The sequence below is a fragment of the Cavia porcellus genome, unplaced genomic scaffold, assembly GCF_034190915.1.
Source record: "Cavia porcellus strain 051 isolate PalLab524CR breed Dunkin Hartley unplaced genomic scaffold, mCavPor4.1 scaffold_1, whole genome shotgun sequence".
Lineage (NCBI taxonomy): Eukaryota > Metazoa > Chordata > Mammalia > Rodentia > Caviidae > Cavia > Cavia porcellus.
This window is the reverse complement of record NW_026947484.1, coordinates 57,336,817-57,353,900: the sequence shown is the minus strand read 5'-3', so window position 1 is coordinate 57,353,900 and position 17,084 is coordinate 57,336,817. Positions and strand designations below refer to the sequence as shown.

The 17,084-nt window shown below is 41.0% G+C and overlaps 1 protein-coding gene across 13 annotated transcripts in view; it reads left to right on the top strand.

The window, feature by feature from the left end:
* The window catches only part of Atp8b4 (ATPase phospholipid transporting 8B4 (putative)), a 227,871-nt gene that overhangs the window by 112,782 nt on the left and 98,005 nt on the right, over positions 1 to 17,084 (top strand). For 12 of the 13 annotated variants that reach the window (XR_010047427.1, XR_010047426.1, XR_010047424.1 and 9 more), the window contains 3 exons: positions 6,531 to 6,689; positions 12,988 to 13,076; positions 16,341 to 16,537. Coding sequence is in view for 1 of the 13 variants with exons in the window: in XM_013154709.2 (XP_013010163.1) it covers positions 6,531 to 6,689; positions 12,988 to 13,076; positions 16,341 to 16,537 (445 nt within the window). In the remaining 12 variants the exon portion in view is untranslated. The remainder of the gene's footprint in view (positions 1 to 6,530; positions 6,690 to 12,987; positions 13,077 to 16,340; positions 16,538 to 17,084) is intronic. The other variant, XR_010047425.1, reaches the window with a different exon arrangement.

The following is a 17,084-nucleotide window of genomic DNA, read 5'->3' as shown; positions in this document are numbered from 1 at the left end:
TGGTGTGATGGAAGCCTTTTCTCCCTGTTTCCCTTGTATGTAGACTAAAGACCTTCAGGGTCATATAGCAGGGAAGGGGTGGTGGGATGAAAGAGACACTGAGTTTTTACTGTTCCTTGCTCTATTATTTTGTGAGCTATTATGAGTCACATGGTCTGGACCTAACCACAGAAAAGATTAGTGAACGACAAATACAGATCTTTGTGGACGTCCGTGTCTGTTATGTTCTCTAGAAACTGTGACCAGGATGTCTGTGCCAGGATAACCTGAAGAACCAGGCTGGATTAGGTGGATTTCACATGTGGAATTGTGAGATCGAGGCCAAGTGTTCCCTTTCCAGCAGGACTTCTTGTCCAGTTCAGTCTACCCTGCTTGCCGTTTCTTCTTCTAGCATGCCAGCATCGGGCCTACCATATAATTCATCTGTTTTCAAAGTTTGTTACTGATTGTCCATCTCTGTGTAAGTTACACAAGGATCTTTTGTTACATTCCCTATTCCACACCTGCACACAGTAGGTGCTTAAATAAATCTTTGCTAAACAAGTGAATAAAGGAATGGTTGCAGGTACCAGGGAGGGAGAGCAGGGTCGGCATCAGGTCTTAGCAAGCCAGGCAGAGCAGAGCAAGGATGGGGGGCTCCTGAAGGGTCCTTGCGTCTCTTGAATGGCAGGTGGCAAGGAGGGCAATGTTAATATCTTTGCTTCCGAATCTTTTCCCCATCGGGGCTGAACACAGAGCCCCATTTCAGTCAATGCAAATGGTGCTGTTTGGTCAACATGGAGAAACTCTTTGCCTGCCAATCCCCCATGACCTGAGAAGGCAGGGTAAAGCACTGGCTTTCATTAGCAATGGTCTGAAAAGTACTTCATAAAATTTACTTTTAAAGTATACAAATAATTAACACTTACTAGATGTGATCTGTATTTGCTTCACACAGGATTGGCAGTTTAGCAAATCCCAAAGCAAAATTACTTTCCCAAGTTAAGGCAGTACAGACCTCTTGCTTCTCCTTATTACATGTACTGAAATTGTGGTCACTTTTCAGAGAAGATGTAACGCCAGATTCATGAAGCTGATTTTGGGCTAAGAACCAAGTTTTTGCTAAACTTCCTTTTTCTTTCTTCAATCTTGAGTTGTGGTTTAATCTATCTCAAAGTTCGAGGTAACATGGTATTTTGTAGAATTACTCTTATTAAAGTATCATTTCCTGTTTCCAAGAGAGCATCTGAAGAATAGATGGATGAAGGGAAAGTAAATTAGATACAGTATGAAAATTAGATTTCCCCTGTTAATGGCCAAATTCAAAGGCCAAGAGAGTGATGTAAGACGCAGTAGGGATAAGCCTTTGAAACAGCTGGGGCAGTTAGCAAATTCTGCCTCCTTCCCACGATTTCTCTGGCTTTCATGGGTCCTTTAGTGATTTTCCTTCATTCACGGCTTCCCAAGTCCTCATTTACATGTTGTGATTTCAGCCTTCCTCTGCTTGCTCTCACATATGCATGCCCTGTGTGCGATTCACACACATCATCCAACTTCCCCATTCACTGTTCTCCTCTGTGCCATCTTCCTTTTGTGCCAGGCTTTCAACTCCGATTTCCATCTTTCTCCTTATTTTTCCTACTGGCTTTCTTCTCCCTTCGTCTTTATTTTTATTTATTTTTTGTTTTCATCACACTGTTCGTGTTAATTAGCTTGAAGTCTATTTATTAAGCATCTCCTCAGGGCAAGTGCTAAAACAAAGTATGTAGAATTAGGAAAAATCTCTACATACATTATCAAGTTTCTTTTGATCTTTTTCCTTACCTGTGTCCTCCAACCCCTTTCTTGGGTTTTATCACTTTTCCCTTATTGAAGTATTGGTAGATCTTAGATTTTCTTCTGATGACCAGAAAGACTTCCTCAAGTCGTGGGAATCAAGAGCAAATGTTGCATCTCTGGGATTCAGTTAGATGTGTGATATCAGCTGGAAACGCCTGCCCAGCTTTGACACGGTACAGATGAGAACCGTATGCGAGCCCATCCTTTCCCCTCTTCTAACTGTGTTAAGTGTGTCTTTAAGCTTGGGAATTCTGGGAAAATCTGGGTGTCCTATTATTTTCTATTATTTTTGTTTTTTTTTGTGTTTTTTTTTCCTTCCGAGACTTGCCAAAACACTATGACTAGCACCAAACTACAGTTCCTATCCGTGGCATACCTTTCAAATATCCCAAGACGCAAATGTCCTGTTTTTATTCCTAGACATGTCCCCAACAGGACTGACCCCAAACTGCGGACTCCAAATTGATGTAGGGTCAGAACAGATGAGTTTAGCTCTGGGATGTCGCCCACTCATCTCCCTGCCTCCCCACTTTTGCATTTATGCCTAAGGACAGGGTCTTGCTTGTGACTTTCTTCGACATTGCATGAGCTGATCATTCATTTATTCATTCATTCAACAAATGTAGACCTCATGCAGTGCTGGGGATTTGCCTAGGGGTACAGTGGTTAGTGAAGCCAGGTCTTTCTTTCACAGGGGACCAAGGAGAGAAGACAGATTTGAACAAGGACTCATCCCAAAGAAGGCTTTAAGAGGGAATATTCTAAAGTCCTCAGGCCCTAAAGGTGACGGGCACATGGACATGTGGAACATTGACACGTGGACAAGTGCCCACTATGTATCAGATGTCCTGTTTAGTAATCACACACATTATTTTATTAAGTCCGCACAGTTTTTGAAGGAAGAGGTTATTACTAGCTTCAAGTTGTGCATAAGCAATCTGAGACTCCAATGAACTGAAAAGGGTTCCAGTATCATATGGTTCTAGGCAGAGTCAGAATATGGCCCTTGGAATGTTGGCAAATCTTGACAAAGGGCACAAAGTCTTAGGTCCTAACTGTCAACTGAAAGGCAGCACTAGAAAGTCGGGGCAGCTTAGTGCAATTAGCTAACTAATTAGCTAAACTACTGTAGCCCCACTGGAGCCAAATTAACAACCAGAGAGCATATCCCTCTCGGATGAGGGTGACATGTATGTTTTAAAAATAGCAATGTTTTTAGTGATTCTGAGTGTCAGGATTCCTGATAAGAATTTGCAAAAGGACTGGGCAGTACACACAAGACAGGGATAGGTTTTAGTAGGTAAAAACTACTTCCTTGATCAAGTTCTCATATATAAATTTTTATACTTCAAGTACCTGGAAAAAGTCAATGTGCAGTCAGATTTTATAAGGAAAGATACATAATTTGATCTAATATTATAGCAACTGTAAAAGATTGAGTGCCCTATGATTTTTCATGTTAAAATCTTATGGGAATTGAAAAGCTTTTATAAATACATAACTGGAAATACTCGTCAATTCTACATTTATGAACTGGACATGCATATGCCTTGGGGAAAGCCCCAGATGTAAATTATCTGAATGCGTTTTAAGACTCTTTTGCCTATTTTCACTGACTGGACTGAAATCTGCTTTTTGTAATCCATGACAAGTTTACATATTTTGTGTGACTGTTAATACCGAATTCTGAACCAGAGAAAGGTTGACTCTTTATTCAGGAATCTTTGTGTATTTTGTGGGCCTTTCTAAAGAATAGCATGTGTGTAATTAGAGTACAGAAAAAATAAACATCTTTTAATTTTTTTGTCTAAAAAGGAAATAAAAAGGCTTGCTTAGCATCTTGTGGCTTTTTAAACTTGCCAGATAGCTCTCCCATTCACCTTGTTAGAAGCACAAGCCCAGTAGCACACAATGTATGCATGAGATGTACATTCTATGTAAAGACATGAGGAATAATCCCATTTTCTGTTTGTGCTGACATGGCACAGGTGGTGGTCATGATGGTTGGCTAAAGCCTTAAATGGCTGAAGAAAAAAGGAGCTTTAGGAATAGGAAAGTGACACGCTAAGAAAAAAATACATGTGTCATAACCACCAGGCACCAAGAGTGGTCAATATCCTTAACTTTAAGAAATTCTTAGCTAGAGAAACTCTCGAACAGCAGCACTGCTTTCTTATTTGATGTATAATTTTTCTAAAGAAAAAGTTGCAGTACAGATAGTCCAGAAATATTGCTAATAAGATATGGAGAGAAATTAAGTTAATTTCTTTTAAAAACCATAGAATGTTGGGTACTGAGGTAGGTACTTGAGCGTGAGAAGTTTATCAAGTGAGTAATTAACAATAAACTAGCTGCCTGTTGGAGGGTCAGCATTCATTTGGGCATTTCTGTGTGACTGTAAAGTGGGTGGATCATTGTTGGCTTTCATATCATTTTGGAGAGGCAAATGAAAGATTCTAGTTGCATTATATCTATTTATTTCATTTTTGACATGATCTCCTAGATGTATTACCAAGATAATTTTATGCTTAATTATATATTCAATGAATGGCTTATGTGAGAAAGGATACTGTTCAACCTAAATGGTTTTCTTATCAATGTCAAATTGATCATTTAATGCATCTCTTTCTTTTATCTCTGACATGAAATAGAAAAAAAAAAAAAAAAGGAAAGGAAGGAAGGAAGGGCCCAAGACAATTTTTCCGAGTGCTCCTGATGTGTTATGGTTGGGATCTACTTTGGGTTGCTTCTGATGTGCTCTGAGGCGCTCACCTTGGTCCACTGTTCTTGAATCTGTTTGACTTCCACCAGTTAGTGCACTTAAGCCCACCATTGGTGCTAGACCATTCGATGTTCTAATTTCCTTTGTCATGATTGCCAGGGAACTATATCTACCTTTTCTGTTCTTTTCTCTAATATTTATCTCATCTTCCAACCTCTCTCTTGAGATCATCTGAAAAAATTTTCTTTCTTTTTTTTTTTTTTGCTAACTTCACTTCAGAGAAATTTTCAATCCATCTCTTCTGGAAGTGTTTATTAAGACCGTATCACAAAGATAGTGTGGTAGCTTAGGGGGCTAGAGAGATATGCCCTTCGAAGGAACCTCTTCTTTTTTGGAAAGAGGAAGTAAAGAAATGAGGAAATTTGTGTTTTATAATATCAGGGCTAAGAAGGGGGAAGCTGAGCATTTCTGATCATTATGGGAAAATGAACTTTGGCTTTGTTCCTACCATTTTATTTTGACTGGGCCCGTAGTTAGTGTTTTAATCACTGGGAACACACTCTTTGAGCAAGGCTGAATTGGGGCTTGGCCTTCAAGAACTCCAGCAGATCCCTTTGGCCTGAATGCCTGTTCCTGTCTAGAACCGCACCCTTGGGGTGAGGCCAGGGTGGTTGAGCCCCGGGGCCAGAGAGTGTGAAGCCAGCATGTTCAAGGCCTTTGCCTCCCTGTCGTCTGTGCTTATGACAATAAAAATGATCAAATGAACCTGTTTTTTATATTCCTATTGGCAGGGACCATGTGTCATGTTGTTTTTGCCGAAATCACATTTTGAAAAATTTTTATTTATTTTTAGTGGCCAAGTGTGGAGCCTGAGAAATTGAGTCTTGGGTTAAGGCACTGAAGTAAGCCTTCGGGGCCTATTATTTTATGTAAGGCTTGTGAGCGATGCTTGCCAAGTTCAAAGTTCTACAAAATTCACGAGTAAAGCTGCTCAGTTTCCCTCGACTTCTAATCCATGCTGGAGCTCTCTCCCCTCTGTATTTTTTAAATGCTATCTTTTATGTTTCGGTTTCCCTTGACTTCTGATTGAGTACATGCATTTTAATTGTTTTAAGAGGGAGAAAGTTGTAGGTGCTGAATCTCACTGCTGACCTCCTCATAGCTGCCTTTTGCATTCTTTCCCTCTCTCTTTTTCTTTTTCCCTCCCTCTCCCTCTGTTTCAGTCTCTCATGAATTTGTGTTCATTCATTCTAAAAATTTAACCCTAACTGCAGTAGAAATGTCTGTAGGTCTGATAGTTATGTCTATGACAGCATCCATAAGAGACTGTTTCTGATCTTCTGATCTCCCTCTTTTTTCAATCTAGAGTGCCCCTCACCCCAGAATGTGTATTTTCTGATTGAAATAATGGAACAAATTGATTCATTGGTTTGGAATGGGCTTGGAGTTTCAAAAACTAGAAACATCTTCTTGCCATTATGGGAAAGTTATATGGTGCTGTATAGTTCCCAGGGCTCTGACTCTAATCAAGATAAGAAGCACAGGGCAGCTGAAAGGGAATCACACACACTCTCACAAAGATGGCCAACTCTTGCCATGAAACTGGGTGCATACCATGGTAACCTGTGTGACAGTTCTTACTACATCAAGAGAAAGTTTCAGGACAGTCATTACTTTATAGTTTCAGAGATCATTTGCTATAAATCAGATATAAAGATAAGTGATTTTTAAAACTATTTTTAAGAGAAAACATCTCCTGACTTCTGTAGTCTCTGTTTTGTGTGGACAGTCCAAAAAACGAGGCTTTAAAATATTCGATCGGTTTCCATGTTTGTTCCTCCCAGCCCAATCCTGCATATATAACACCATGCCACCTAAAAGGGAAGGAAAAATGTACTGTATATAAAAAGTAAGGTGGTAAACTAATACTGTGGGCTTCTAAAGAGAGCTCCAGGTGGGCCATAAAGAAGTTTGCCTTTTTATTTTCTAGGGACTGTGGTCTGTGAGGCACCTAACAACAAATTAGATAAGTTCACGGGAGTCCTCTCCTGGAAGGACAGCAAGCACTTGCTCAGCAACCAGATGATCATCCTGAGAGGCTGCGTCCTGAGAAACACCAGCTGGTGCTTTGGGATGGTTATTTTTGCAGGTACTACTTGTGGCCCTCGGTCAGCCCTAGGGGACCCCTTCTTGTAGTGCACAGCAACACAGTCTGTGGGTCTCCAAGTTCAGATGAGCATAGTTCTTTGATTCCATGCCAAGCACTGCTCTGGAGTTGACCTCGGAGGGTGGAGTACCAGGGGAAAACCCACCGTGCCACCACCTGGACATCCTGAATTTAAGTCTGGAGGGTGTGAAGCCCGTGTGCCACAGTGAGTGCAAGGCGCCTGCTGTTGAATTTCTCTCTCCTTCGTCACAGCTCAGGCATCCCTGCTAGCCTGTGGATTCATCAACACATCCCTACGTGAGGGAAGATTATAAAACACGCTTTGCTGCTTGTGTTGTAGTCTGCAAAGGTCAAGCAGCTCTTTTGTGCCAGCTGTTTTGGAGATCCTGAAGTCACTTCTGTTTATATTCTGTAGCTGTTTCTACTGTTTGTAAACAGGACAGTGGGATGTGGAAAGGCTGCAGTGATGGGCCTTGGGGGTCGGGTGGGGAGGGGATGCCCCTGATTTTCCGGTATGCCATTTTTACTTTCTTAGCTGTATTCTATGGATCCGAGGGGGCACCGTCCTGCTAAGGAAGCTTACGGTAGCACCGTTTCATAAAGCCACTCAAATTGTGCTCCTGACTTCAGTTGCCAGCCCTTGATTTTTAAAATCCTGTTTATTGTGACACCAAATTAAGATGTGTTTTGGGTCTGCTGATTATATGCGTAATCAAAACTGGAATGTTTTTCTTCACTGACTTTCCTCTGCAACAACAAATATTCATTAAAGACTCCAAAGTGTTCCAAAGCTAGAAAAGCCCTCCCAATGGCCCCTAAATACTCACAGCTGGTGGGTGTGAGCAAGCTTTTGCTGCTCCAGGCGAAGTATTGGAAGGACTTGGGAGATCCCTAGAAATAAGCCATATAGTGCTTTCATCTGGGGAGGAATTCGGCTTGGTGATTCTTTCATCAGAGGCTTTTATTCTTTAGTCTGGGAAATAAACCTGTGATTATTTATTTCCTTATTTGCATCTTTCTTGCTGAGAAACAAGAGAGGGAGACTTGACCCTAAACTTCCTGTTCCCTTCCTGGATGATAGGGAGACTTCTTTGGGGTCTCCGGCCAGCCTTGTCACGGGGAGGGGTCTGTGGTGGAAAAGTTCGCCTTTGGAGGGTTTTGTTTGGAATGGCTAATTCAGGTCTGTGGTGCCATTACACCGTGTGATGCTGGGACAGCTGTTGTGACCATTGGAGGGGCCCATTCTTCTTCATAAGATTGTCTTATGGTGGGGAAAGGCTCCCGCATAGGAGAAGGAGGAAGGTGCCTCCACAAGTGTGTGACAGAAAGCTCACCATATTGGGTCCAGCAGATCTGGGTACACCAGCTGCAGGGCTTAATCCCTGGTTACTCAAGCTTTAAACTTTGTTTCCTCTGCTGTAACATAGGCATGATAATGGGTACGTGGAGAAGGAAGAAGCGGTGTTTATGCACAGTGGTTACTACTCTGCCACCAAGAAGGATAAACTGGGATCATTTTTGGGAAAATGGATGCGCACCCCGAGAGCATAATATTAAGTGGAATATAAGACATATGAAGTTAAATATTGTATTGTTTCTTTTATATGAGAAACTCAAAGATAAATAAAGAACAAAGTTAATAGGAAACAGGGAATCTTTTGCAAGAGAAGGGGACTGAGGTGGAGGGGAGGGGTGTGGGGATGAAGAAAGGATTGCATGGGTTAATGCCGGGTGTGCGGGTACCAGCTCCCACAGTGAACGGAATCATTACATACTGTAAACGTGGACTGATGAAAACAGAAGAGAGAGTCCACTGTAAAGGCTCATAAGCTGATGCATCTGCAGAAGGGTGGCTGATGGCTGTTACTTTCTTTCCTTGCTGGGGAGAACGGGAGCGCCCTGTTCTTCTGTGATGGGTCCTGGATATGCATTGCTGGGAATCAGCAGGTGGGGCCTTTGCAAAGTACAGAAAGCCTCCACTGACCTGAGTCTGGGCACCAAAAGTAATGGAAACCTTTTTTTTTTTTTTTGTCTTTTTCATTTTTATCGGTACCGGGGATCGAACTCACGACCGCCTGCTTGCAAGGCAGGTGCTTATGCCGCTGAGCTAAACCCCCAGCCCCAGTAATGGAAACCTTGACTGGCAAAGTGGCCAGCGGAGGAATTAATGCTGTTTTGTTCCTGTCAGTGTTGAACAGATGGTGTCTCTGATCTCCTAAGTCTTGGGACATTTGGTTGAGGACCTAGTCCAGGTGAATACCTAGATCTTGAAACAGTGAATTCTTTTGGAGTCACTGTCTTACCTGTTTCTAAGCATTATAAGGGAATGAACTGACAGATGTGGTTGACGTAAGCCCATAACTTGTAAAGATCTGATATGCATCCACAGCAGGCCATAGTTCCTGGTATTGGACTTCCTTTCTGCCTAGCAGAGGGTGAGTCTTGCTTGCGACACTGGGAGCCTCACCCCATAAGGAGTCTCTTGTGTCCAGTATCGTCTCAGTGCACCTGGGTTTTGGTGCTGGGTGTCCCCATCTGCCCCTCTGGGTCTGCTGTCACCCTCTTCCAACCTTTTTTTTTTTGACTTGGAGGCAGACTTGTGTGGACTCCACACAGAGGTTTCATTAGATTCTGGTCTCTAGTTGGACTCTGACTTAGGGATTCCTGGGAAGAGATCAAAGGGAGAAAAGGATTAAGGCCAAGGTATTTGTTTCCCCAGGCCACATTCTTGTGTGGTCATGTCTGGCAGGCTGGGTCCCTCAACAAAAGGTCACCCATCCCCAAAAGGTTGCCAACCCTGCACCCTCTTATCCTAGGTTCCAGAAGCAATCATCCCTGTGAAGAGTCTCCCTGTAAAGATACTCTCCTGAAACTATCCTCGTTCAGGGTGTCATCTTTCCTGTTCAGATCCTGAAAGGGACACAGTCTTGCAAGATTGGCTCATGTAGGTTTACAAATAGCAGTTAAGAGCAAGAGCTTTAGTTAGTTATACTGAGACTCGACTTGTGACAGGACTAGGTTAGTTTTGGGCAAGTTATATTCTTCAGGTTTGGGCTGGGGATTTAGCTCAGTGGCACAAGCACCTGCCTGACAAGTGCGAAGTTGTGAGTTCAATCCCTAGTACTGCAAAAAAAAAAAAAAACAACAACAACAACAACAACAACAAAAAACTTCACGCTTCATTTTGATTATTAGTGAATGGAAGGTTATTGTACCTAATTTGTTGGCTTTTTGTAAGTATTAGCTGCTGTGAAAGATTAAAAGCACATAGGTATATCACCTAAGACCATAGATGTTCAGTAAGTTAATTAATTCACTAAGTTTAGTTACTGAGTGTCTACTACATGAGAGGTATTTGGATACATGTGTACTAGGGATTAAAAATGTCAACAAAATCAAATGCAGTTTCTACTCATGAACGCTCAGTCTCACAGGATAGAGAGAGAGAGAGAGAAAGAGAGAGAGAGAGAGAAAGAGACGTTAATATCAGAAAGTCACAGTTCTTACTGTGATCTCAAAGTGAGATAGGCGCTCTGAACAGAAAGACCAGAGGGCCATGAGTGTGTGATGATGGAGGGAGCCGGTTGGATCTAAGCTGGAGGGAAGGCTTTCCCGATGAATTGGGCACTGAGGTTTCTAGGAGGAAAGGAGGAGAGAGAAAGAGATGAAGTGTGCAGGGAAGGGAAAGAGCTAGCTGATCAGCAGACGCGTGATGCGCCAAAGCCTGGTGACAAGTGAGGCTACTGAAGTCAAAACCTTGCTCAGGCAGGGGGTGGGGTGGGCCACAGAGCACAGAGGACAGAGTTGAAGCTGTGACCGTGGCCATGGAGCTGGGCTGGACCATGCAGGACCTGGTGGTTGCTAGCTAGGATTTTGGTCCTTAAGAGCTTTGGGAACCCATCACAAGTTATTAACAAGTGGGGTGTGTTCATGTTAAATGTGAAAGGTTTACTCTTGAATATATGGTGTTTGTAATGTCTGTGACTATTGATCAGATTCTGGAAAGAGTCCATGGCTATGTGAGGAGAAAAATATAATGACTGGATTTTGGGGCAGAGTGGATGCAAGGAGATGAAGTTACTATGCTTTTACAGTTGAGAGAGGATGGTGTTTTGGGTTAGATGGTGGACATGGAGAAAACCAGAAGCTTTTTAGGAAGTTGAACTGACAAGGTTTGGCGACCAGGTTGGGAGAGTATCAACCATGACTCCTAACCATCACAATGAGAGGGACAGTGGGCTGTTGCTTGGGTTAAGGAACCTGGAAGAAGATCCCTGGCTAGGCTGGACAAGAGCCACTGGTGGGGCCTTAAAGATCCAAGTGGAGATGTCACACAGGTACTGAATACACGGGCTTAAGTATATGCATATATAAGGGGTTACAGGGTCATAGAGCTGGAGATACACACCAGGTCTGTAGATAGTATTAAAGGTGTGGTCCTAAGTAAGATTGCCCAGGCCTGGTGGATTGAGTGAGAAGTGGCAACCTATTGCTGAGTCTAAAAGGATCTCAGTATTTAACACCTGGGCAGAGGATTGAGGGTCAGGGATGGCAGAGTAGGAGCTACCAAAGAAGTAGGAGTAAAAGCAGGAGAACATTGTGAGGCAGAAGGTGAGGTAGAGTGTGTTTTAGAGGGAGAGGACAGGCTGTGTTGAAGGCTGTCAACGCCAGGAAGTCATGGAGGCTATTGGTGATGATCACCAGATGTTTGGGTGTAGAGACTGGCCCCCAAATTAGGCTGAGGCATGACCCAGATGAGGAAATAGGGGTAGTTGACCATGGAAAATTCCTTCAAGGTCTTTGACTCTAAAGGGAAGAAGAGAGATGCATGTAAACATCTGTGGGTGTAGTTGAGTAAGCGCTGACCAACCTTTAGTGGACTCCTTGTTAGTCTGCGTATGTTCCTACGCTGTTAAGGGCCATACATTTTAAATACCAGGCTCCTCTGTCTATGATTTAGCTTTAGAAATCTCAGGCTTTATTTTGTCTTTGTGATTCTTCATGACAGAATCAATCTTTTTCACCCTTAATGTTTTTATGACTTTAATAAACCATTATGAGAAGATACGGGGGGCTCTTTTATACACATCAAGGCAGGAAATAGTGCATTTTGGGGTTCAGTCTGCAACTCAAGACAATGGATTGTTATAAGATCTCCATTTTTGCTTCTCTTTGTTTCTTAAGGAAGGGAAGACTGCCTAGGGATATGCCCACCATTCCCCGGTGTCTAGAATGGTGTGTGATTTCATGTACACTTATTCTCTCCTTTTGGTTTCTCTTTTCTCCTGCTAAGTGAATGCATGGATTAATAATAATGGGAATGCTATAGAAGTCATAATTAAAGTTATAATTAAAGAAATTGCTTCTAGCGTTTTCTCTGTCAAGGAATTTTCTTAGCAATATACTCTAATATTCTGATTTGCTAATAGTCTAATAATCCAGCTCTACAACTGTTCATCATATTCTTAGAGTTCCTTAAAAGGCATTTCATAAATTTACCATGATAATACAAGACTAATTTTTGCCTTACAAAAAGTACAGGTTACCTACGTCAGAGTCACATAAGAGGTTTAACTGATTTGTTGAACTTTCTGGAGTTTTCTCTTTCCCTTTAAAGACACCTCAAAGCTTTCTTTCTTTCTTTCTTTTTTGGTACCTGTGATTGAACTCATGACCTCATGCCTCGTGCTTGCCAGGTAGACACTGATGCTGCTGAGCTAAATCCCAGGTCAAAGCTTTACCTTTTTGGGAAGCAGATCTGGAATTGGTTTCTTATCTTTTATTTTTTGATTTTAGCAGTCTGAATTATGTTTGTTATTTCCTTTTTAAAAAAATATTTCCAAATTCCTTCCCTTATTGAGCTTGTTACCTTTAACTATTTCAGACTGGAAATACATCCATACACAGATTTTTGACAAACAGCATTTCTTAAACTTTACAGCAACAAGTTCTACCTGGATTTATTCGACTGAGAACAGTTTTCTTTCTGTGACCAGGATTATTGTTAAGTCTGTAGTTATGAAGCAGGCCCAAGGATTGGAGATGTAGCACAGAGGTAGAGCAGCTGCCTCATGCATGCGTGATCCTGAGTTCAGTCATCAACGTTACGAAAATAAAAAGCAAACAAACTATGCCAACCTGATGGCCCTTGCTCTTAATACAAATTAAATTATTTTGAAAACCACATTTTCCTTTTCAGAAACATTGGTATGAGTAAGAGTTAAAAACAATAATAATACATCATCTAATTGTTTCAAAGTTGTACTGATTTCCATTGCAGGTCCGGACACTAAACTCATGCAGAACAGTGGTAAGACAAAGTTTAAACGGACCAGCATAGACAGATTGATGAATACACTAGTGCTTTGGGTAAGTGACAATAAAAATTTAGGTGATACCACGAGTCATTGTTATCTTAATATATTTCCTTTGCTTTTCTGGGCATTTTCTCAGAAGCTTACATTCTCTTTGTGGAGTTTTGCTGCCTTCTGTCTCCTATGATGTGATGAATTTTCAACCAAAGGAAGAATGTATCACGAGAGGTAGATGGGGGCCTTCATGGTCTTGCAAATTCCCTCTCTTCTAAGGATTTGTGTTTGAAAAACAAAACATGATTTTGGTGTCTGATTGTGTTACCTCTGTTCAAATCCTTTCTACATAGCTAATGGGAGGGGAAGGCTGGCTTCATGGGAGAATGGTCCGGGCTGTCAGTGAGGGTCCTGCACTCTGCAGGATCTTATGGTAGATTATTGATCTGTCGTAGCTATCTAGAGATTCTTAATGCTTTTTAACCAGGGACCATGTACTTCATTTTGCACTGGGATGTGCAAATTCTGTGGCTGATTCTGCTGATAGAATCCCAATTATCTCCTTTGTAGAAGTACCTAAACCTCTTTAGTTCATAGTTCTGTCTTATGAATTTTTTTCTTTCTTGAAGTTTTTGAAGTGATTTTGTCTCCCATTCACTTAAGAGATACAGTCAGGTATTTCTCACATTCAGGTTCTTGCTTGTTAATCTTGTGCTACTTTATATTGTTGATCTGATTATTATCTTTCTCTTTGCTTTGTCTTCTTACAGAGGTGCTAAGTTTGAAGGCATTGACTTTGAAATGTGGGAATGGCGGCCTTGAACCATGTTTTCTTATGCACCTCTAAGAGCAAACTTAAAAAAATAATCTGAGCTCAATATATGTGTGTGTGTGTGTGTGTGTAACTGATATGTAATAGTTGGACTCTGAATAAGGAATGAAGGAAATTAATCCTTTCTGGGTACAAAATATTAGCCAGGCTATATTTTGGTTTAAGTACCACCCCTAGACCTGTCTTTCCTTCAGTTATACTTGGTCCCTTGGGGAAGAGCTCATGGGGCTAAGGTGGCCCCTAGATGCTTTTCCTACAATTCCCAATTTCAATGGCACCAACCCCACTTTCAGGGCTTGCATAAGAATTCTGTATGAATCCTGCACAGAGTAAAATGACTGGATCTAAAACAGGGACTGTCCTAGCTGCTTGTATTAGAAATTAAGTAATCTTTTGGGGACTTAGCAGGCAAGTCCGTCTTTAAATTATGAAATTTAATGCCAAGTATCACCAATTTTAATGCTTTAAAACCAATTTTAACAATTAAAAGATGGTTTAAAAAATGGTTACCATGATCTAGGTACTTGATTGGCAAGACACTGATGAGACACAGTTCTACTTAATGTATTTTAAAATTTTTCCCAATTTTGTCTTCTTACACCCTTATTTTTATTCCAGAGACAATAAAGAAGAAAATATTTTTAGAAGGTATGATTATTATTCTTGGACAAAAAAGGAAATAAAAAGGAACACTTCTCTAATTTTGAGCCTCAACTTCTGACAGTGTGACACTTAGAAAAAATCCCTAAGTCATGTTTTCCGCTCAGGTCTTTCCTTGTGTGCTGGGTTGATATCTTTCCTTTCTAAGGCTAAGGATTTTAGACCTCAGTGGGCTGACCTTATGGTCTCCAATCACTCTACTTCCAAAATGTGCATCTTTCTGATCTTGATCCTAATAACAGTGCCATCATTTGCTAACAGTTTTCAAGATGTTTGAGAATTTTTAATTCTCAAAAGGAAATTTTATAGGAGGTGTGATAAAAAATCTGGTGAATAGTTAAGTTAAAAATTTTATTACAGTAAAGAAAACATTACTATTAGTCCCCCATCAAAATATTCTTCTTCACTTCAAAGACACTTAGTCCACCAGCCTTGCCACTTTTTGAAGCACTTCTGGAAATTCTCTTTTTTTAAAATTTTATTTTAAAGAGGATAAAACAATAAAACCAATCAAAACAAACCAGTGTAAGAGATACAGGATTGTAAAACATTACAAAATCAGCAAATAGTTACTATAATGCCTTTTGATGTCTTCAAAATAGCTGCCGATAACTTTGGACACAGTAAAAATCAAACAACAAAACAGAATAGAAACAATTAAAAAAAAAACAATGCAATAAGGGATTTCAAAACAAGCCAATAGTAAATCCAAATTGCTACCATAGTATATTTTGCCATCCTTGAAATAGCTTCTCCTTGAATTTAACATAATCAATCAAAACAGAAGAGAATAAGCCTTAACCTAACAAAATAGTGGAAATGATATGGGACCTCAGAACAAGACCATAGGGAGTCATCAATGGCTGCATTCCTCAGAAGGAGATCCCCCTTAGATGCCACATGGTGTATCACTATCCTCTGATCCCATGATCAGACCACCGGCCCTAGCCCTGCAATTTTAGTGAAACACCAAAGCACCACAGGCATCCAATTGCATCTCACCTCCATAGCTATCATCACAGCCTATGTCCTCTGGATAAGCCGGTTGCTCACAGGGTGGGGGTGGGAGTGGGGGGATTGGTACTTCTTGTTTCCCCGCCTGTGCACTGGAAGGGACTGGGGTCTGGCTGTTCTCAGTCCAGTAGTGGCCCATGCATGGTGCTGGCTCCCAGACTGGGCTTGTTCACTCTGAAAGTCCTCTTTTGTGAGTGTCTTTAGTTGCATTGTTCTGACTGCCCGAATGTCCTGAAATTGATTTCCTTTTCATGGTCATCTGACTTTGGGACACAGTGAGATAGATGAGGACACACCAGTGTTAGCCTGGCTTTCCACTGATAGCACTTGGCAGTTATTTTCAGTCTCACTTGAAAGGACAATCACAGAGGTGAAAGGGACCGTTAGTGATACTCTGCTTGGGCAGTAGAGGTACAGTGGGGCTTTCCAGACCCAATGAGAACACATAGTCTTCTTTGTGTAAGCTACTTAAATATGTGCATTTATCACAAACTGAGAATGTAGTTGTTTACATAGGTGACTGTGGATGAGTCATCGAGCCTTTCTGTGCTTTATTTTTTTAATCCATGAAGTATGGATAATAATTGTTTCTGACTCAGTCAACGGGAGACTGAGAAAATGCATGTCAAATATTTAGCAATGTTTCACACATAAAGTTGTTAAATTTTGTTTGTATGAATTAATGGTAAGAAATAAGAGGTTTGCATAACTTGATATTCAGCTGATGATTTCTTGGAGTTAGAAGTGTAACTAGATAATGTTTATGTGACTAGTTTTGGGTTCAAATTAGCCTTAACTAGCCTTTTATTCTTATTTCAGATTTTTGGGTTTTTGGTATGCTTGGGAATTATTCTTGCAATAGGAAATTTGATCTGGGAGAAAAAAGTTGGAGACCAGTTCAGAACTTTCGTCTTTTGGAATAAAGAAGAGAAGAATTCCGTGTTCTCAGGATTCTTGACGTTCTGGTCATACATTATCATTCTCAATACGGTTGTGCCCATTTCATTATATGTGAGGTAAGATGAGAATTTATGCTTTAATGAAGCCATTTCATCAGGTGTTTTATGCATTCCCTTTTGTTCTTTTAAAAGTTGTCACAGTGGAAGGGACGTCTTGCTCTAACTGCTGATGACCTGCTACGTCTACTATAAATGAGGCAGCTAAGCTTTTAACCAGTTTAACTTCTACATTTTCAAATGACAACAAATGCATTTTATTTTATTCTTGATTTGGTTTCTTAGTAATGATTTTCTTTGGAATATTTGCATTGTAACATAATCTCATGCAACCTGATCAACTAGAATTGGGCTGGTGTGGGGTAAGAAAAAGAACTTCTGGGGATATCTACGTTGATGGGACCTTTCCACCTCTAATGTGGCTGCAGATACCTGAGTGTAGATGCAGCTCTGTAACACTGAGAAGCTTCTTCACCTTCTGGTGTGGAAGACAATGGGGCAAATGGTAGCTCTTTTGCATAGAATTGTATGTGAACTGCATAAATTCCTATAAAGCTCCCATAAGACTGCTTGACGCACTGTGAAAGTTTAATGAATATAACTTTTC